The sequence below is a fragment of the Phacochoerus africanus genome, chromosome 3 (assembly GCF_016906955.1).
Source record: "Phacochoerus africanus isolate WHEZ1 chromosome 3, ROS_Pafr_v1, whole genome shotgun sequence".
Classification (NCBI taxonomy): domain Eukaryota; kingdom Metazoa; phylum Chordata; class Mammalia; order Artiodactyla; family Suidae; genus Phacochoerus; species Phacochoerus africanus.
In genome coordinates, this window is record NC_062546.1 from 131,437,755 (window position 1) to 131,459,287 (window position 21,533).

At 42.5% G+C, this 21,533-nt stretch overlaps 1 protein-coding gene across 3 annotated transcripts in view; it reads left to right on the forward strand.

The window, feature by feature from the left end:
- The window catches only part of TANC1 (tetratricopeptide repeat, ankyrin repeat and coiled-coil containing 1), a 244,305-nt gene that overhangs the window by 58,843 nt on the left and 163,929 nt on the right, over positions 1-21,533 (forward strand). For 2 of the 3 annotated variants that reach the window (XM_047772673.1, XM_047772675.1), the window contains exons 2-3: positions 1,846-1,968; positions 20,668-20,747. In XM_047772673.1, coding sequence (XP_047628629.1) covers positions 20,687-20,747 — 61 coding nt within the window. In that variant the 5' untranslated portion in view covers positions 1,846-1,968; positions 20,668-20,686. The remainder of the gene's footprint in view (positions 1-1,845; positions 1,969-20,667; positions 20,748-21,533) is intronic. The other variant, XM_047772674.1, reaches the window with a different exon arrangement.

Here is a 21,533-nt window from a genome sequence, read left to right on the forward strand (position 1 = left end):
GAAGGAGATTGGCTGAAGTCCTCGTTGCAGCTGCGAGATGGATTCCCTCCCCTGGCTGCCAGGTTCGATGCAGAGAAGCAGGTAATCCTTTTTATGAGTGAATAATAGGAGGACGCCTCAGATATTTGAGCTGCTGTTCACCAGGTGGTGCTGTCCTGCAGTGAATGCCTAAATGCTACCAGCAAGGTCAGCCAGCGGGGAAGGAAGAACCTGGGCTGCTCAGAAGCCTTGGCAGCGTTTGTGGGCTGAGATTTGACACAGGGTGACCACCTGGCCCACATAGGTTTCTCCTATGCATTCTGCTTGAATGAGATCTCTCTGTCTCAAAAATGGGGGGAAGTCTGGACCTGTCCCTGCCTAGGTCCCTGGTTTCCTCCCAGAGAAGAGCGCCTGTGCTCTGTTCTCATCTTTGAAGTCTCTTTGGGTGAGGGAGCACATCCTGGAGAGCCCTTATTAAACGGACTCAAAGGGGAGAAAAGGCCCCCACCCCGCCTGTGGGTGCACAAATCCATTAGCTCCGGTTATCTGCCAAGGTGGTTGTCTTGGCCCAAACGTGACTACGCATGATCTGCCTCTTTGGCAGCGAGGCCTGGCAGCATTGCTGCGAGGGGATTGACTTGGGCAAGAGCCCGGTTGTTGCTGTTTGAGCACAGGTAGCGCCCTTGAAAAAGAGTATCTTTCAGGACCTTAGTAGCAGTAAAAAGAATTATTTCCCAGGGAAATGGGCTCTGAGTCAGTCGCAGAGAACCTCTTGTTGGAGTCCTTCAATGGACAAACATTATTGTCATCTGCTTCTACTTGTGATAAGAGCAGGAGGGTGGCATAGGGGACAAGAGGGAAGACCAGCCCTAGAGAAAGTGGCAGGAGAGGGAGGTTAAGGTGGAAGGAAGCAAGCGCTAGAGCACGGATACCAGCCAGGTGTTCTGAGTGCGGAGGAAGAACTGGTGAGGCTCCGTGGGGGTGGGGTGGGCATGCAGGTGATATCTGAGCTGTGCTTAGAGGATGACTCACTTCCACAGTTGGGGAGGGGCTTCAGGATGTGTGAACTGGGAGAGCAAAGGTACGATGAGTTGGGGCGGTGTGTTTGGAAATGGTGAGTCGTGTAGAGTTGAGACCTGTGAGGAGTGAGGTAGGAAATAATGGGAAGAAAATGTTCTGGAGAACTTCAGCCCCCTAAGTGTTTTACAGAGGTTCTTGGCCTCGTTATCTCAAACCTTTGAAACATTTCTTTGTGTTTTGGGCTGCAAAGCTATTAGCATTACTAAAAGAGAAATGGTGAGTTCCCATCGTGGCTCAGTGGTTAACAAATACGACTAGGAATCATGAGGTTGTGGTTCAATCCCTGGCCTCACTCAGTGGGTTAAGGATCCAGCGTTGCCACGAGCTGTGGTGTAGGTTGCAGATGAGTCTCGGATCTGGCGTTGCTGTGGCTCTGGTGTAGGCCGGCGGCTACAGCTCCGATTCGACCCTTAGCCTGGGATCCTCCATATGCTGTGGGTGTAGCCCCAGAAAAGACAAAAAGACAAGACAAAATAAATAAATAAAAGACTGAAAGAGAAATGCAGAGATAGAAAAGGCAAACTGGACACTGCAGATCCTTGCTCAAGACAAGGGGCTTTCATTTCGTGTCCTTGGTCAGCTTGGACAGAAGGTATCAGGAAAAACAATGAGTTTTTTTGCTTTTGCCAACTGGTCAGCCTTTTTTCCCCTGTTAGGAGTGTGTCTGTGCTGATAGCCTTTCCTCTCCATCATGGCTATACCTGGAGTCCAGGCATAGCTGGTTTTATAAACTCTGTGCTTCTTATGTCCTTGGATGAGTGTTCTGACCAGTTTTCTTTTTCCCAGTTCTCTTCTCAGCTTTCTGTTGTCGACTTATCCAGAGAAACTTTCTGGGTGTCCCCGCCCCCCCTGCCCCGAGTGAGACAGCTTTTCTCTGTTGCCAGCAGGTGGAGTCTGGGGTATAACGAGGTAAGCAAGACCCAGGGAGAATTTGTACTCTGACAAGCCAAGTTTTCTAAGATATGTTATTTTCTGAAAAATTTTGAGGGCTTTGAAAGTAAATTGGGTTTTTATTCAGAGAAATATAAAAATAACTTTTAAGGCATTCCTGCTGTGGCTCAGTAGGTTAAGAACCTACTGACATTAGTGTCCATGAGGATGCAGGTTCAATCCCTGGCCTTGCTCAGTGGGTTAAGGATCTGCCATGAGTTGAGGCAGACACAGCTCGGATCCCAAGTTGCTGTGGCTCTGGTGTAGGCTGGTGGCTGCAGCTCCAATTCAACCCCTAGCCTGGGAACTCCCATGTGCTGCAGGTGTAGCCTTAAAAAGAAAAAAAAAAAATTAAAAAAAACCCTGTAACCTAATTACTATGTTAAAGCACTATGATTAATAATATGGGTGCTTTGATAATTCTTTTAAAATTTTTCTGGTTAGAAGAAAGAGGCGTCATTTCAAGGCTTTTTGGTCTCTAGGGTGCATAGCACAGTACTTTTCCACTGAAAACATTTAATATATGTTGTGTGAATGGCTAAATATCTTTGTTTACAGTTAGCAAACCAAGAAGTACAACTGATAAAAAATTTTCAGATGTTTAAGTAATGTCAGACTGGCTGTCTATTTTTTGATGTATTTTTAAAATTGAGACATAATTGACATGGAACATGACATTAGTTTTAGATGTACAACATAATGATTCAGTAGATGAACATAATTATGTTTATGTTCCATTGTTTATCCTGTCATTCTCCTGTTCCCCAGTCCCCATGAAAAACTTTTGAAGTTACAAACCTACCTTTAGTTACCAGGAAACAAACAAGGGAATGTTTACAACCTGCCTTATCCAGTTGCTCTTCTGAAGTTGGCTGTGTAGGGCCAGGCCAGTCACAAAGGCTTGAGTTCCTCTCCCACCTGCTCTACGTCCAGTCTTGTTAACCTATTCTGAGTGTGCTGTTCCCTCCTCCGGTTTCAGGAAGGATTTTCTAGTTGTGTGGCTTTAGGAACTTTAAGCAAGTTGTAAACTTCTTCTGTGCTATAGTTTTCCTTGTGCTGCAGTCTTACAGGTAAATTGTGAAACCATACCTACTGTAAGGGATTTGGTGAAGCTGGAGGCCCCTGATTGGTAAGACTTTCATTCTGTTCATTTTTTTTGGCTGCACCTGCAGCATGTGGAAGTTCCCAGGCCAAGGATCAAACCTGTGCTGCAGATGCCACCTCCGCCATAGCTGCAGCAAAGCTGGATCCTTAACCTCCTGTGCTACATGGGAACTTCCCTGTTGATCTTTTTTGTTTGCTCTAATTCCAGTGTGGATCATGTGATAGGATGTAAATAGCCCCTCTTTCCTTTAAGGAGAGGGAATTGGCTGAGAACAGTCTCCAATCCCCTGCTCTGTGGGTACAGCTTGGAGGAATGTTGTTGTGCATGTTCAGATACCTGCAATTGAGACTGTGGGGGAGGAACCCCCAGGTGGTCCAGGACAGAACAGGTGATTGGGGACATTAAAGGCTCTACCCTGAATCACTTCTCCATAGGTACTGGAGACACTCCTCCCTAGGAATTGCTTTGAAGTTAAAGCTGCTCCCAGACCTCTGAGAATTCCTAAGATGTCCATTGGATGTGCAGGTGCACTCTGCATCTGTCCAGTTTGACTTGCTAGCAGGCTTTCATTTTCTGCACTCACCCCACCTGCCATGCTTTGCTGTCCATGAGGGACACAATGGCCACATTGCCCCCGCAACTTTAGGGCATCTTGCCCAAAGGTAAAAGCTTCTCAACAGGAGCATGGCAGGGGAGTACACAGCATAATGTCCTGTGAAGAAGTTTTAAAAATTAGGATACTGGAGTTCCTGTCATGGCTCAGTGGAAATGAATCTGACTGGCATCCATGAGGACGCAGGTTCGATCCCTGACCTCACTCATTGGGTTAAGGATCTGGTGTTGCCATGAGCCGTGGTATAGGTTGCAGATGTGGCTCGGATCTGGTGTTGCTATGGATGTTAGGCCAGCAGCTACAGCTCCAATTTGACTCCTAGCCTGGGAACCCCCATGTGCTATGGGCGCGAGCCTAAAAAAAAGACCAAAAAAATAAATATAATAAAAATTAGGATACTGAGACTCAGCCTAGGTGAACTAGAATTTCAGGGATGGGGAGTATGTCCCTGCTGTGTGTGTGTGTGTGTGTGTGTGTGTGTGTGTGTGTGTGTGTGTGTGTTTAAGCTCTTCAGGAGGTGATGGTATGTAACTTGAAAAATATTTGTATGTGGAGTAGACTTAAAAAACAGAAAACTCTTTCTTAGCCTGAACAGATGTTTGGGGAAATTATTTTTGAACTCTGCTAACTAGTTTAACCAGTTTACACTGCCAAGCCAAACATTCCCTTGTTGTGCCATAATTTGCATTGTAGAACCATTTTATAACTTTAATTTAAAATTGCCTAGGACAACACTTTCTACAGTTGTAAATATACAAGAAATGAGGAAAATGACATTGAAGAACAATTTACTAAATTTAACTCGCGCTTAGGCTTATTTAGAAATCCAGGTGGGAATCTGCTTAAATGGAATTTTTCTAAAGTACGCAGAGATTTGCATATTGAAACCAAAGCCTTTCCTGACTTGTGGTAACACATTTTTCAAAGTAATGTTGAAATCGCAATTTATTTGCATTACCCTTAGAGAGTTATTGGACAGGAAATTTATCTAGTAAGTCAGACATTTTTTTTCCTTCTCCAGTTTTTGGGTGGCAGAGAATTAAGCTAATTTTTCTTTTCTCTTACCCTGGGGGACCAACTTGAAGGAAGTAGATATGAGCATAATAGCAAAGATCATGTTAAATGGTTTTTGTGGTTTATAACTGTGTCTCTTTTGCAAATTTCCCTTTCTCTGAAAGAAAGAAAAAAAAAAAGACTCTTGCAATCTGTTGTTGTTTGAGGTTTTAATAATTCGATGGGTTTGGAGAACACTTTGTTTTTATTTTGAAATCAAAGAATCTTACCATTTAGGGAAGAACCTTACAGATGACCTGTCTTCTGGTTTCCATGGTCTCAGCTTCACAGAAATTGCTCTTCAGGTCACAAATGGCCTCTAATAGAACTTGGGACATGACTTTTCTGTAGCATTTGATAGAATGATCACATCTCCCTTTTTTTTAATTTTCTTTTCTTTCTTTCTTTTTTCTTTTTTTTTTTTTTTTTTTGCTTTTTAGGGCTGCACTCGTGGCACATGGAAGTTCCCAGGCTAGGGGTCGAATCAGAGCTGTAGCTACTGGCCTATGCCACAGCAATGCCAAATCCCAGCTATGCCTGCGACCTACGCCATAGTTCACAGCAACACCAGATGAAAGCAATCCCTCCTCTTTTGAAACTTTCTCCTCTAAGTTTCTTTGCATTGTTCCTGACTATTTTTCTCCTTTGATTGTTCTGTAGGTCCTACTGTGTCTGCCATCAAATGTTCACGTTCCCTGGGCTTGCATCCTAGGTGGTTTCCCTTCAGTCTGCTCAGCCTTTTGGGGAACTTCAATATTCTATGGGTCTAGCCCCTGCCCATACGTTCATGTCCCCCAGGTCTTTTCTCCGAGTTCATTCTTGTCTTAGACAATTTCTACTTGGATGATTCATATGTACTTTTAACTTGGGGTATCCATATTGATCTCGTTTTCCTCCTAATTATTGCTTGCTTCCCACCCTCCACCTCCTAAAGTCCCCTCACCCCCATGCTTCTGTCTGTTTTTCCCACTTTGGGCATTGGCACTGTTCAAGCCAGAAACGTATGACTCATCCTTTACCCCTCCCTCAGTCAGCCCCATATCTTAATCGGTGATTAAGTTCTATCATTTTAATATCCTAAATAAAAAGGGAAAAGGTCATTTCACTGACATTTAATTATTATGGGCTTTAAAAGTTGTAGTGGAGCCTATCTAAGCAGATGTAATAACATGAGACAATGAGGACTGTTTATATAATATACGTTTCTTCCTAGGTGTAGCCCCAGGTACATGTTATGTTATTTCGAATTCTCACAGTTCTTCTGAGGTATATCATCTCTGTTACACATGAGGATTCTAAGGTTCAGAGAGTTTAAGTTTCAGGCCTAGGATCACCTGGTAAGTAAAGAATGGTGGAGTTGGAATTTGGGGATTTTAAACCTACGGGTTGCTTTTCCTGTCTCCAGCCTTCACCATCATGTCACTCTGTTCCCATAATGGCACAGATTTAGATTTCTGGTGAGTAGGTTGACTGTGTTGATGGCAGTTACTGGGTCTTACTCAAGCTTGTGTGTCATTTTTTTTCTTACATATTAGGTGGTAAAGATAAGATGCTTAAATGGCAAAACCATGGTCAGTGTCTTTCGTGGCTTCATCCAAGCTCAACCCCTGGTTCTTCTATTAGCTGTGCACTAGTTGGGTAGCCTGATTATGAATGGTGGGATCATGATGCTTACCCTTGCAGGGTTTTTATGGGAAAATGCTTTAAGACTTGGACATTTTTGAGAAATTTTGTTTAGTTGTGGAAGTTAATAATTGGCCAGCTCAGATGAGCCTTTTTTTTTTTTTCTTGGTTATAAGTGACAGCATGTGAAAATATAAACTCTTCTGGGTCTCTGATTGTGCTGATTGAGTTACTTGCAGTGATAAAGACAGAAAGTCCCTTCCAAGTAGTGACCTTGTTAATAAGGATGGTATATGTAGATCTGATTTTTGCTATTAGATCTGAATGTAACTACTTTAGAACAGATGAGGGTATGATCTACAAAACCAGATAGGACATGTTTAGGGAACTAAAGCAGAGTCTCCTGGAGTTTTTTTATCCTGACTAATCGACCTTGGGAGGATGGACTTGGACATGTGTTGTGCTGCACAAAACAATCCCTAAATCCTGGCACAGAGGGTCTATATTTTGTTTTCTCATAGATCTCTCCTTCTGCCCTGTCCCTGGAAGGAAATGCTGTTTGTCTTCCATCACAGTTTTCCCTTTTCCATATTTTGGTACCAAGTTTCTTTAGGGAAAGGGTCCCCTTTGGTGAAGGTTTAATGATTTCTCAGTTCCATAGTGATAGTTTGGTTTTACATGTCCTATCTTTAGGTCCCAAGGTGTGCACTAGAGGCTGGTCTTATCCATCATTTATCTTGGGATCCAAGGCTTTGTAACAAAGGCAAACTTCTAATGTTCTTTCGTCCATGAGAGGAAGTTCATTGCCAAGTTAAGAGGGAGGCTGAGGCCTCAGGTAGGCTGTGAAGTTTCTCTCTCAATTTCTTTATCTCTCAGGGAAGACAGTTACAGTTCCTACCTCCTCCTTATTGTGAGGACTAAACCAGATACTTCATCATTTGAAAAACTTAACAGTGCGGGCCACAAAGTGTGTTTGCGTTCCCACCTCTGCTGTTGTTTTCATGATGGCTTGTTGGATTTGTAGCGTGAAGTTCTTCTATTTGTTACAGATTTACCGTATTGATAAGAGGAGATAATGATAAGTCATAACATAAGTCTGAATTGGAGATGAATGTCTTTGTGGTTTTCAATGAATTCTCAGTGCATTGAAAAATAGGCTTTATTCAGTTTGTAAAAAGGCAGAAGGGAGCTGGCTTGGGAAGTTTGACTCCATAAAGACAAGGACCTGCTATTTATTATTTGATATCCAGCTTTGTTGGCAGACTTGCAAACTTTGCTCTACCGGAAAGATGTTTCAGTGAGACTGTGACAACTCAGTACATCTGTGCAACATCTTCATTATATCTAGCTGGGCTTCACATCCACTATCTCTCATTCAAAGACATTCAAGAAACATGTGTTCCTGTTTTCCACTGGGTTCTAATGGGGCTGTTTCTCTTTAAAGGAGGCCTTGGGACCACACACTTATTTTTAGGAAATAACTTTGTAACTATGCTCCATGTACTGTGTATAAGGAACCTTTTCAGTTTGGAGACTGTAGCTTTTGTGACTCCCCCGCCCTCCTGCACCTCCTCCCCCTCCCTGAAAGGAGCGGGATCTATGGGTATATGTATGTGTGTGTGGTTTCCATGCCACTCCACAATACCGATTTTGTTCCTTAGGTCTGAGTTATGTTTCATACTGTCTGTATGTGTTGAGAGGTGGTGACAGAATCCATGATCAAAGGTTTCACTGCCAGATTAAGGGCTTTAATTGAACCTTTCACTGGGTTTTAGAGGGAAAAAAAAAAAGTCTCTGTTCATACATGGCATGTCACGTAACTTCAAGTGTAAAGCTTAACTTTTTATAGGTTTGATTAAAGTTTTATCTGACTCCTAAAAATGACATTTGTAATCCCCATGCCTAGGAATTACTCTGTAATTCAAAACTTAGGGTTTTTCTTTTTGTTAGTTTGCCTCTCGGGTAGGGGTTGAAGGCCTCCAGTTTAGCTCAGAACTACCATCCCAGCTCTTCTGGAAACTACACAAGGCTTGCAGCTTTCTGGGAAGTTTGGCTGCTGCCACAGCTGAAACAGTGAGCCAGACTTAGGTAATTTTATTAGTCTAGAGAAAGTATTACACTTTTGCAGCTGTTGTTGTAGGTCCTAACCATGAAAACAAAAACTGTCTCAGTTACCCAGGATCCATGAGAAATTGGCAAGGGCCCAATGCAAGTCCGTGTATTTTGGACTCTGAATTATATTTATCTTCACAGGGCATCCCCTGATTTAGGGCACGCAGCTGGGGAATGGTCTGACTGTGTGAGGCAGTGAGGCAGGAGAGGCCAAGCCTGGGTTACCAGCCTCAGTAGGAAGCTTGATCCAGTTAATTGAAAGACTGCACTTGCTAGACCTTAAATTCTTTTTAAAAGGATATGAAGAGCATCTAAGAAAACAAACAAAACCAATGTAAAACATAACTTTCTCGCATGTTCACCTTGGCTTTCCCGCTCCCATATATTGTCTCACGCTGTAAATTTCCACAGGTCTCTTTCATGCAGGGCCAGGCTGGCTCTTGTGAATGAGTTAGTGATTTGGTGGTGATGGACTTTCTTAAGTAGCACTTTTACAGACTACTTTGAAAACTAATCATGGAATTTGGCATGTAATTGCTAATAGTGCATGTGTGGAGTACCCAAGCCTGATGATCAGTAAATTACTGCTTAATTTCCTGGATGTCAGTAGTTCCCCAAGTGGGATAAAACTGAGCTACTCTTTCTCTAGAAACTCCTGGGCTGTTTGCAGCGCTCTTGGCAAGTCCGAGTAATTGTTCCATTGGGTCTGATTCTCTAGGTCAGGGCCCCTGACTCCTGGATGCACTGCAGAGGGTCTGTGAACTCTGATGGGTGGATAAATTTTTACATTTTAACTTTCACTAATTTCTAACCAAAATGTGGGTTTTCCTTCAATCGTGAAAATGGGTAATAAACCATGCACTGTCGATAGCACCTGTGGCTTTGGCACATAAACGTTACAGATGTTTGGATAACGTTGCAGGAGGTAGTTTAAACTATGTTGTGCCTGTCGCTGCTCAGAAAACTGCAGTCGCTCTTAGACCTGCTGTGCCATGTTATTTATGCGTTAAGAAGCAGACATCACTATTATCACAGATTTGCTTTTTGAATGTTTTGATTTCTGTTTCAATTAAATTGATTTTCTTTGTAATCACATTTTCTATATCAAAATCTTGCAGAATATTCTGTTTGGAGGGTCTAGATTGCTGCTGCAGTCCATGGCACTTAAGAGGTCACAGGCTCCTGCCTTGAATGGCACCCTTCTCTCTTTCCTATCTTCCTTTTAGACCAGATTTGTTAACCTTAAAAAAAAAAAAAAAAAAGAAAGAAAGAAAGAAAGAAACAAAAAAGTCTGTATATGTTTGGCTTTTGTTTCCTAGCATAACTTGTCTTTGACTTTTTTATCATCTGGACCTCTGATATTTTCCCATTTTGTGGCTGTTTGAGTGGATTAAAAAAAATAAAACCATTCCCATGGGACCTTTCCCATGGTCCCCTGTGGCGGTCCCACTTTGAGATCATGGACTGCAACCAAATGTTTATTGCCTGAGAATGGTTTCCTTTACAAATTTCAGATAAGAGCACAGCGACCCCTGTCTTGATATATCTGCTTTTGCTGTGGGAAGAGATGATGCCCTGCGGCCCATTTGCATTTGATTCCGCTCTCCACTGCGTTATTGCTACAGGCATATCTTAATTTATTTTAGAACTAGATGGCCAAGGTTAAAACCGTACCGCATTTATTGGACTGTGTAAAAGTGCCCAGAGAATGAAAGCCTGGGCACCAGGCCATTCCTTGCCCTGGTTCATCACCTTGTAACAAGCTTCATGCAATTCATTCTAGTGAGAAATGGGGAGAGGTTTTTTTTTTTTTTTTTTTAATGCTTCTCTTGAATAACATAGTTTCTAATTTCCAGGTAAGTTTTAGACATAGGGTCCATGTGACACAGAGGTCTCTGCCCCAGATAATCTTCCTCGTTGGCAGCATGGCCCATCCCCCAGGGTCCTCCCCTTGTGAGCTCATGAATGAAAGAGCTCACTCATTTCATTGCATGTAATTTGTTTGATGCCTTCGGGTCACACACATTGACAGCACCATAAGTTGGATGCCCAGCAGAACTTGAGGGAGTGGACAGTAGCTACCTTCTTCTTTTTTTTTTTTTTTTGTCTTTTTGCCATTTCTTGGGCCGCTCCTGCGGCATATGGAGGTTCCCAGGCTAGGGGTTGAATCGGAGCCATAGCCGCCGACCTTCGCCAGAGCCACAGCGATGTGGGATCCAAGCGGCATCTGAAACCTACACCACAGCTCATGGCAATGCCAGATCCTTAATCCACTGAGCAAGGCCAGGGATCGAACCCGCAACCTCATGGTTCCTAGTCCAATTTGTTAACCACTGAGCCACGACGGGAACTCCAGCAACTATCTTTTAATAGAGGCGAATTCTCTTTTTCAAGATAAATTTGAGGCATGGGATGCTGCTCTAAGGGTGGCGAGGGATTGTGTGTGTGTGAGTGTGTATGTGTGGATAGCCAGAGATGATCCCCCAATGATGGGACAGTTTTGTCTGTTTCATTACCTCAGGAGGCCCTAGGAAGCTTAGCCTCTTACAGGGTGGGGACTGAATGGTCAGGCTCTGAAGCCAGACTTCCTGGATGGCCCCATGAGCTCTGTGACTCTGGGCAAGTTGCAGCTTCCCTGGGCCTTCATAGAATGGCGAGAGTAATAGTACCTCTGCCGAGGACAGCCGTAAGGATTAAATGACTAGACGTATAAATAAAGTGCTTGGAGCAAAGGCCTGGGATCTAATTAGTTCTAAATACATGTTGCTGGCTGCACTTTGGAATCACCTGGGGGACTTAAAAACAACAACAACAACAGAAAAACAAAACAAAAAACCGCATGGGGATGGAGACCTTCCAACTTAATGAATTTAGGGTTGGGGAGGTTATAACCTTGTTCAGAGCATCGTAGCAAGTCACTGACAGAAGTGGAGGAGGGATTTTGATGTCTTATATTCTGAGGTTTTAAGGGAAGGATCCATCTGTCAGCTCCGTAAGCAAGAGATCTTTGTGTAATGAATGGCTGTCTTTCATGAGGCATCTTTGAAGTTGTCTGACCTTTTTCACTGTGAGGCCAGATGCAGTGAAATTTTAAAAATTTAATTTCTTTAGATTTATAATATCAAGCTTCATTCACCTGGCACTGATTGATTGAGTGCCTTTTCACACTTTTTGAAAAATGGACTTTCTGACATGTTTTCAAGGTCTCTTCTCATTTATACTAAAGGCTTATCATCAACCCATGCCATAGATTCCTTGGAGGAGCTCCTTTTTCATCAGCAGTGATGGTTTATCAGTTACTGTGATTATAGTGTCCCTATGAACAAGAAATGAAGCTTCCCCTTTATAGTGAGAGCACCTGCAGGTGGAAGAGACCTGACATTGTCCTGTCAAACAGGAAAGGGAGCAGAGTTTTAGACAGGTGAGTTCTTGAAAGGCGAAATAACTTGTCCAAGGTCATTTTGTTAACCTACCTTTACTTAGGGAGCTGCAATTGTCGCACATCCGAAAGGTGGTCAGTGTGAGTCGGGGTTCATTGCTCTGTTGTGTGATATAAGCGGAAAACTTAATGGGAAGGAAAGGGGAAAAGAGAAAGGATGTAATCAGGGTGGTTGTCATGGAGCTGATCATCATAGGAGGTTTGGGACTCAGGTCTGTGAGCCTTAAGCAGGGGAAAGCAGCCTGTGATCCTAGTCACATTCTGCATGGAGCTGTATGAGAAAGGGTGGGATCACATGCAGGCTGTGGTTCATGGTCAGACCCTAGGTGCTTCTCCCTGGGGTTTTGGCCTCATTGCCACTGTGGTCCAAAGTTGGCTTTCTCCCACCTCTCCTCAGCTGGATCCATAACAGATCTCCTTTCATTCTCAGGTAAAAGCCACTTTGTCTTTGAGACTTGTATTCTGTGCTCTCCTGGTCACCTCCCTGTCCCCCTTTCTTCCAGATCATTGATGACTTTGGAGGCAATGGTTCAGAGCCTGAGCTTTGAAGTAACACGTGGGTTCAAGCCCCAGCTTCACCTTTCTTGGGACTTGTTAATCTCTCTAAGCCTTTGCTTTCTTATTTATAAAAAAAAGAATCAGTAAACTGTCCCATAGATGATTTATTTTTTATTTTTATGACAACATCTTTGGCATATGGAAGTTCTGAGGCCAGAGACTGAATCTGAGCCACAGCTGTGGTCTGTGCCACAGCCATGGCAGCATCAGATCCTTTAACCTTCTACATCAGGCCAGGGATTAAACCCAAGCTTTTGTAGTGACCCAAGCCACTGTAGTTGGATCATAAATGCTTTTTTTTTTTTTTTTTTTAAGGATAAAAATGAGACTACATATGAATGTAACTCTCTTCTGCTTACCTGACACATAGTGATCACTTAAGAAATACTGCTGTTAAGTTGGTGTTGATATCCCAAATCCTGCCTCCATTACTACTGGGAGCATCTGAATGGCCCATCCCCAGATCAAGTTCTTTGACTTCTTGGCTTCCAGCTTTCACTTGAGAACATTCCACTTTAGCAAACCATGCTATTGGCCGTCATGAGGGCTTTAACATTGTCTAGAATTGTTTCACTTCCAAAAATTTAAAATTTATTTAAGAAGATTTGACAGCCTCTTTTTTACCTTCCTCATTCACTTAGTCCAGGTGTATTTGCTCTTAGATCTATTTGAAACACCATCCCCGTTCTCCTTAGGTGTCCTACCTCTTGGAGCTCCACTCACTTCTTGTCTGGCCTCGAGCCTGTGGCATGCTGCCATGCGTACTCTAGTACAGCACCCTTATCAGTCTTGTTGGTCCTTGTGCTGCAAACACCCAACCACTAGTCAAGCCTCTTGTCCTCTGGATGGTTCTTTCTTGGGGCTGAGAGGCTGAGGATGGAATTGCACACTTTCATCATTTGGTGCCCTGTCTTGGCCTGCAGCCTGGAGCAATCTGAACTGTTCAGCTGTCACTTTAATCTTGTGCTGGCCTTTCTCTTTTCTACAAAGCCTATTCTGAACCTTCTCTGCTCCTCATGCCTTAGTTTTACTTTATAGAGAAAGCGGAGGCATGGACTTGTAGCTTCTTGCTCATGTTTGTTGACATTGTTGTCTTCCTGCTCTTTTGTAATATGCTTTGTGTCCCTCTTTGCTTGACACAGAGTAGATACTTATGAATGTGTGTAGAGTGAAAAACTTGCAATCACTAGCCCAATGCTCATTCCTTAATTGGAAAATCAGGTTATAACCCTGTCTCTCTGCTACTTGCTGGCCCGGGAGAGTGAGGACAAGTGCTTTCAATCTCTAGCCCTGCATTTTAAATGAGGCCATTACATGTATTTAAATTTATTAGGTTGGCAGTCTGTTTTGAGGTACAACTATTCCCTTTGAGAATTTTAGATGGATTAAAATCGTTCTTTCCCAGAGTATCTGTTGATATTGAAGTGAGGAAACGTACTATGCTAGTGAAGAAAGGCAGGGTCTACCCAGAAGCTCATAGCCTAGGAGGAAGCAGGTGGATAAGCAATTAAAATAAGACTAGAAAGGCTTCTAAGAGGAAGAGCTTTGGAGGTCAGCTTTGAAGGGGGCTTTTTGCTTTCTCTTCTAATAGATGCTTACCATCACTACCACCCCATCTAGATATTTAGTGTCACAGTTATTTTGTCTTCTGATGGTGTCTTGCCATTAGGTTGGGAGGTGGGTGCTTGGTTGGGGGTTGTCTGGGTGCACTCAGCTTCTGGATGAGCAGGGACTTTCTCCAAGACTGGTGCTCAATCTTGCATGAGAGCCATTGGCCTGGGAGGCATAATGATTATTGCCAGGAGCACTGCCCTTCCTGGTTTGAGGATTTGGCTTTTCTGCTACTGTAGCCCTTCTGTATGCATATTTGAAATACCAAGGTAAAACCTGCCTGCAGTCATTGCTTCTGAAGGCCTGATAACGGAACAGATCCTGCCATGGAGATTTTTTAAAATGAATTTTATTATATTTATAGTTGTACAATGATCATCACAACCCAATTTTATAGCATTTCCATCCCAAATTTGTTACGGAGATTTGTTGTTTCTCCTGATAATTTTGACCATGAATTTGGAAATTAGTACTCAGTACCAGAAGAATTCTTAAATTATTAGTCCAAATCCTTTGAGGGAGAGAATTGCCACTGATTTTGATTTCCCCTCCTTAACAACCCCGCTATTCATTCATTTAAAGAGATTTATTTAGTGTTTGTTGCATATAAGGTACATAGCTAGGTGCCTTGGGGAATTTGTAGAGTTCAGCATTTTTCACTGTGGTTTGGGTTGATAACCATATAATCATTACAAAGTGGGATGTGAAATTAAAGATGCCTTTGGCCTGGGAAGGCTTTATGGAGGAGATAGTGTTAAAAGTTGAATTGAACAAATCCCTTCACAATACAGAATAATGGCTCTTGTAGCCAGAAGCAAGTAGCTTCTTCATATTTTCTTCCAAAAGTGAATTTTTTTTCTTCCAAGCAGTAATCAACATGAAAACCTCTCTGCAAACTTGTGTGTAGTAGCTTTTTTTTAAGCGAGTTTAAATACTGGCTTAGGAGAGTCAGTTTTTTTTTAAAACACTTTCCTCAAAGCAACAGAGTATCTTCTAAAAAATATATTTAAAATATGGGTTGAAAGTGATTTCAATCTAATAGGGAATTTCCACTTAATTTTAGGCATCAGAGTTTAAATGTTTGAGTTTAATCTTCATGCCCAGAACTCTCTTAAAATTCGCATTACTTGTGACTGTAAATTTACTATGCTTTTAATAACTCATACTCAAATCTGACATCTTTTTTGTTTAAGGCAAACCTAAATATAAAGAAAAAAACAGAATTACAAGTACAATTTGTAGAATGGCTTTGAATACAGAAGACCAAACAGTTGGGTTCTTAGGGGATAAATCACAGCCCAGTGATGTCCTATTTCCTAGCTCTGCATGTTAAGCAAAACCATGGGCTGCTTCTTTATTTATCACAGCTGCTTTCTGGTTTCTTGGTCAATAATGCCTTCTCCTCTCTTCCAGTTTCCTAGATGAAGCTCTGAATCCTAGGGAAGTTCAGTGATTTGTTCCCAGTGACAAAGCTAGGACCGGTCTCTTGATTCCTAGGCTCTTTTTACTGCAGTGGAAAAAAAATGTGAGCAAGAGCTCCTGGAATTTCAAGTATTCATCAAGGGTTGTTTTTTTCCCCAGCCTCCTGGGATCTTTAAAAGAATGTCAAGATATGGCTCTTGCTTTCAGGAAGCTTCTATAATGCAGTTGTCCGTGAATTTCTAGCAAGAGCCAGTGCCCCCTCGAGCCTCCTCTTTGTTTCCTTTTGTGTTCTCTATTCTGCTTTGTTTTCTTTTCCTTGCTCTCTTCTGTATTATTTATCCTATAGGCAGTTTCAAATACCCTCACCCCTCATCACCACCACCCATTTCCTTTCGTTTGATAAACACTAGAGGTTGCCAGTGCTAAGAAAAGTTCTAAAAGGCATTGGTGCAGAAGACAGGGCTCTTGTGTAGTTGAGTCTTACAGTGTACTAGGTTGAGAAACTTTTGAGCCCCTAAAATTGAGAATATTTCTGATATCTCTCTACTCTGAAATTAAATTTTTTTTTTAATTGTCTTTTGTCTTTTTAGGCCCACACCCTCGGCATATGGAGATTCCCAGGCTAGGGGTCTTATTGGAGCCACATCTGCTGGACTATGCCAGAGGCACAGCAATGCCAGATCCGAGCCACATCTGTGACCTATACCACAGCTCACGGCAATGCTGAATCCTTAACCCACTGAGCAAGGTCAGGGATCGAACCCGCAACCTCATGGTTCCTAGTCGGATTCATCTCTGCTGTGCCATGACGGGAACTCCAAAACAAAATTAATGATCATGTTCACCTTACTTTCCAGTGTTTCACTTGTAGGTATTGCTACTTTGGCTTTATTCATTTTGTCAAAAGAAAGGAGGAATCTTTTTTTTTTTTTTTTTCACTTTTTAGGGCCACACTCACGGCATATGGAAGTTCCCAGGCTAGGGGTTGAATCAGAGCTGCATCTGCCAGCCTATACCACAGCCACTGCAAGGCCAGATTCGAGCTGCGTCTGCAACCTACACCACAGCTCATGGCAACGCCAGATCCCTAACCTACTGAGCAAGGCCAGGGATTGAACCCTCATTCTCATGGATACTAGTCAGGCTCATTAACTACTGAGCCACATTGGGAACTCCGCTATCTTCCTTTCTTTGCTTTGAGGTCAGATGGATGGTTTGATGTGAGAAGCTCCTTCCCTTGGAGTGGGCACAGCGCATGTGATTAGGTGTCCAGGATAACCAGCTAAAAAGATTTTAATCTCGATTCAGGTGTGGACATGAAAGGGTATTATAAAATGCAGCCTTTTTCTCCCTAGTTTCTCATGGATTTAACTGAGTTTTCTTGCAGGTCTTGTAAGTGAGAATATATAGGAATGTTCTTTGTAATTTATAAACTGCTATAAATGTTGGTTAATTGCTTGATTTGGAGGAAATTGCTCATCTGTGTTCATTGCAACCTCATTAAATCTGTCAACAAATATGGAGAACACAGTGGGTGTGAAGGCTGTGTTCCGGCTTCTGTTTGTATCTATTAAAGAATAAATACAGTCCCTGACCTCAGTTCATAGATTCGACTTGAAATTTTGTAAGTAGGTGGCATGGCACTCTAGAAAGTAAGAGGAGTTTTAAGGCTGGTGTTATTCTGTGGTTTCAGATACTGCTGTTGGGATCGCAAGCTGAAATAGATTTGTCTTGTTTTGAGTCATCTCACTGTTTAATCCAGAGTAACTTTTGTTATGTTTTATATACCAGTGTAATCACTGTGCATAGTGCTTATTTAACATAGAACATGGAGACAGCCTGCCTAGCTCCAGAGAGTCTGTTAAAGGAGAAATCTAAGAGGTAAAAAGTAAGTGCAACAGTTGATTTAATGTCCGGGATTTTTGTTTGTTTGTTTTTTTCTTTTTGGGGCCATACTCAAGATAAATGGAAGTTCCCAGGTGAGGGGTTGAATCGGAGCTGCAGCTGCCAGCCTATGCCACAGCCATAGCAACTCAGGATCCAAGCCACATCTGTGACTTACATCACAGCTCAGGGCAATGCCATATCCTTAACCCACTGAGCGAGGCTAGGGATTGAACCCACGTCCTCATGGATACTAGTCAGGTTTGTTTCCAAAGTGCCACAGTGGGCACTCGCAGACACTCAGTATTCTTTATGTCTTCAGTGGATGGTACTTGGCAAAGTGACTCCCTTTAACAAAGCTCATGAGAGCTTTTATTTAAAACCATAACACTGGTTTATTACTTTTTTCCCAGAATCATGTCTGTCAATAAGCTAGACAATCAGGTTGCCTAGATCAGCACATTCTTCCTTACTGTTGTTAGGCTAAGAAAGCCAAATTATGAGGCACTGCTCAGTGAGGACGGGATCAGAAGAAGGGAAAGTAGTTATAATGCCAGCGTTTAATGGCACAGGGTCCAATAGCCTGATGGGGCTCTTTCTCGAATTGGATGTGGGGTATGTATAAGTTCTTCGGTACTGTCGGATGTGCTCAATAACCTTCTCTGGACTATAGTGCCCATGTTGGCCCCTCCTGATTATCACCATAGTGGCTCTTTCTGACCACCCCTCTTCAGATGGGCATAGTCTTTAGGTCCGTTAATGAATATCAAGTTCCGTTAATGGTCTTTAGGCCATGATAATTGGGACTTGGCAGAATTCCGCTCTGACCTGTGTTAATTTCAGAATTTAACCCACTGGGAGCTGTCGTCTTTTTTTTCCCCTTTTTTTTTCTTTTTTTCCTTCCTTTCCAGTTTGTGTTGTATGGGGGTTAGGGGAGAGGGGGTAAGGGTTCCTTGTACTCAGATATAATCAAATGAAGTTTCTCCAGCTTGCACTTGAATATCTTTCAGAGTTTAAATTTGAGCTCTTTCCCTTAAGTTACTATTTACGAAGGAAAGCAATAACCAGAAAAAAGAAATAGCAGATATCTGATATCCTCTTCATTTGAGATCACTGATGTGGAAGATGTGACTCCTGAAAACAGCTGAGCTCTCCCAGAATAGGCATATAAGATAGCTGGGATGCGATGCCCAAGTCGCTGTCGCCAATCCTTGCCCTCTGGGATGTGTGTTCCAAGTGGCACCATAGATCTGATGTGGAATGGTGGTGACCAGAGTAATTAATCAGAGACTACCTCATGGCCATGGTGGGCCTGAACTGGTCTATGAACCAGGGAAACCCTGGGCTTTGGAAAAGCTCACCGAGGACCTCAGCCAAGCCCTGCTGGCATGGCTCTATCGATGTTTTTCTTTTTCTTCTTTCTTAAGTATGTAGTCTTTGTTAAAGGACAAACCATAGGTTGGTTAATTTTCTTTTTAAATTTGGAGAAGAAAATGTCTGGGCTTACCAGGGATCTATTTATTTATTATTTAATTTTGCCTACTGTTTTTTATGCCACAACATTTTGCATTGTTTCCTTTGAGCATGACTGTTGGGAGAAATTTGTGTTTCCGCATTTCCTCTCTGGAAGCACACTGTGGCCCTCTTCATGTCAGTGCTTACCCTTGAGGTGAAACCCAAGTCTTCTCATGGGGGTCCATTGAAGTAGCATTTTTAAAAGGATTAGGCTCTAAGCCATGTCCCCTTTTGTGTATAAAGACTAGCTGATACTCTGATTTAACCCTAATAAACTTCACTATGGCTTTCTTCAAATTTTGCTTAAGATATTTTCTTCCTAGTATCTTTCAGGTTGGTTGGTTTTTTGTTAGTTTTTTGTTGTTGTTGTTTGTTTGATTGATTGATCGCCATTGTCAAAAGCTTTCATTGCTCTGAGAAGAGAGGCTGGTGCAGTGGAAGAAGGAGGACTCTTACAGGGAGTCTGTAGATTTGGATTCTGGCCCTGCTGTTAATTAGCTGCATGACCCTTGGGCAAGTCAGCCTCCCAGGGTCTCTGTTTCTTCATCAGGAAAACAAAGGGCTTGGAAAAATAAATATAGGCCTGGACCCAATGATAAGAAAGGTCACCCTATGTGCTTACGTTGTGCATGGCAGCATTTGGGACTCTTCCTCCCTCTCCATGGGTCCCACAAAACCTGGCCTCACTCGGGTTGAGTGCTTGTGTGGGGAGTTACACTGAGGCCAGTGTAAGCACCGGTGCTAACAGGATATGTTTTTCTGCAGAAGGATCGCCCTGTTTCTTCTCTCTTCAGGAGGAAGCTGCTCCCTTCTGCCTGCCTCAGGACATTAACAAGGGTGTTTTGGTAACACAACCCCCTCAGATCTGTTACTGTTTGGGGTTGTCTAGCCATCTCCACCGAGTTAGTGGAGGGGAGAGTGAGCTGCGGGAGGCTGACTAAATGATGAAATAATGGTCCTTTTGTCTGTCTCTTGCTGAGGGGTGGTTTTATGTTTCATCTTAGGCCTGGGCCATTGTGTTGTTTTTTCATGCTCAACACAACCCTGCTTAGAAACACAGCACATTATTTAAAGGATTCAGCCCCAAACCTCTTCTACGTACCTCCCCACCCCCCCCAACTCCGAAAAAGTCATGTGTGGTTAGAAACCCAATGCACTGTTTGATCAGACCCCCGAGGTCAGGTTGGAAAGCATTTTCACTATATTTATTTTGCAAATGTTTATAAGGTATGTTTCATTCTGATAACCTTCCAAAAGGTTTTCCTTGTGATTGTATAATCAGTAGCACCTATGAAACATGCGTTTAACTATGTAGTTTCCTTATTAACCATTATCTTTTCCATGTTGTCTTGATGTTTTCTTTTGATGAACGGGGGTTGGGAGACCCACATTCCTACGCCAGACATCATCTTACAGTAACGTGTCCAGATTTAGCCTCATAACCTTAATTAGATGTGGAATGCTAAGAATGCACTGTTGTGGTTTTTATTTTCTTAACTTTTGTAACAAGACAGTGAACTTCTGATCACTTCATTAAACGTTATAAAACACTCCTTGTGTCTTTAGCATTTAGTTCTCCATGTAAGCTTATGCGTAGAAAATTAATGTAAAACTCTGGGTACCCTTATATTACCCACTGAGATCTGTCTGTTTAAAGACAAATTACCTTTTGTGTCAACATGCAAGTTATGTTCCAATTTATAATCCTTAATTCCTCTTCCCTCTTCCTCCTTTTCTCTTCAGAAGCAAAAGAGTGTTGAAAATGTTAAAGGCTGTGCTGAAGAAGAGCCGAGAGGGAGGAAAGGGGAACAAGAAGGAAACAGGTATGTGTCCAAGATTGAGTTGAACTGAGCAAGCATGGTGGGAGTGAAGCCAGCAAGATCCCACTTACTCCAGGTAGGACAGATGCTACAGCCTCGGGAATGCGTCAGAAGAGTGATATTGGTTGGAACAAACGGCGTCCTGGAGGCCATGAGAAACTAAATATATTTCTGAGCTTTCTTCTGGGAAGTGACTTTGAAAATTGAGTTGGGGTTATGAACCAAATCCTTTCCCAGAAGACTTGTGGATTCATAATTTAACAGGTCATTCAGATCCTGAGGCAGAGTTAAAGATATCGAGGGAGAGCAGGTGTGCCAAGGAATTTGGTTTCTAGAAAGCCCTTTGCCTTTTCCCACCCCTGATTGCATTTTAAATGTTTGACCAACTGCTGGCAGACTGGTCCTCATATTTTGAGTATCAAATTTTCTCCCTAACAGGTGTAGCCCCACTCAATTGCTAGGCTGCTCATTTTCACTATGATGAGAGCTACTTAATTGGCTTGGATTTCATTCCTGTTTGTAGAATTCTGGTGCACATGTGGTCATTGTGACTCAACATTGCATTCCGTCTGAAGCTGCTCTAAGGTTATTTTGGTGACCACTTCGTGGTCTCTTTCTCTTGCTAGAAAAACTACATATTGTCAGCCTGTATTGCACAATGAAAATCTTGTTAGCATGGATCGATTTTCCTGAAATGTGCCAGTTCACTCTCTAAATTAATCCAGAATCAGAGAATGGCTGGTTTTCTGAGTTATTGTTTATTGAATCAAACTTGCATTTAAATTTCTA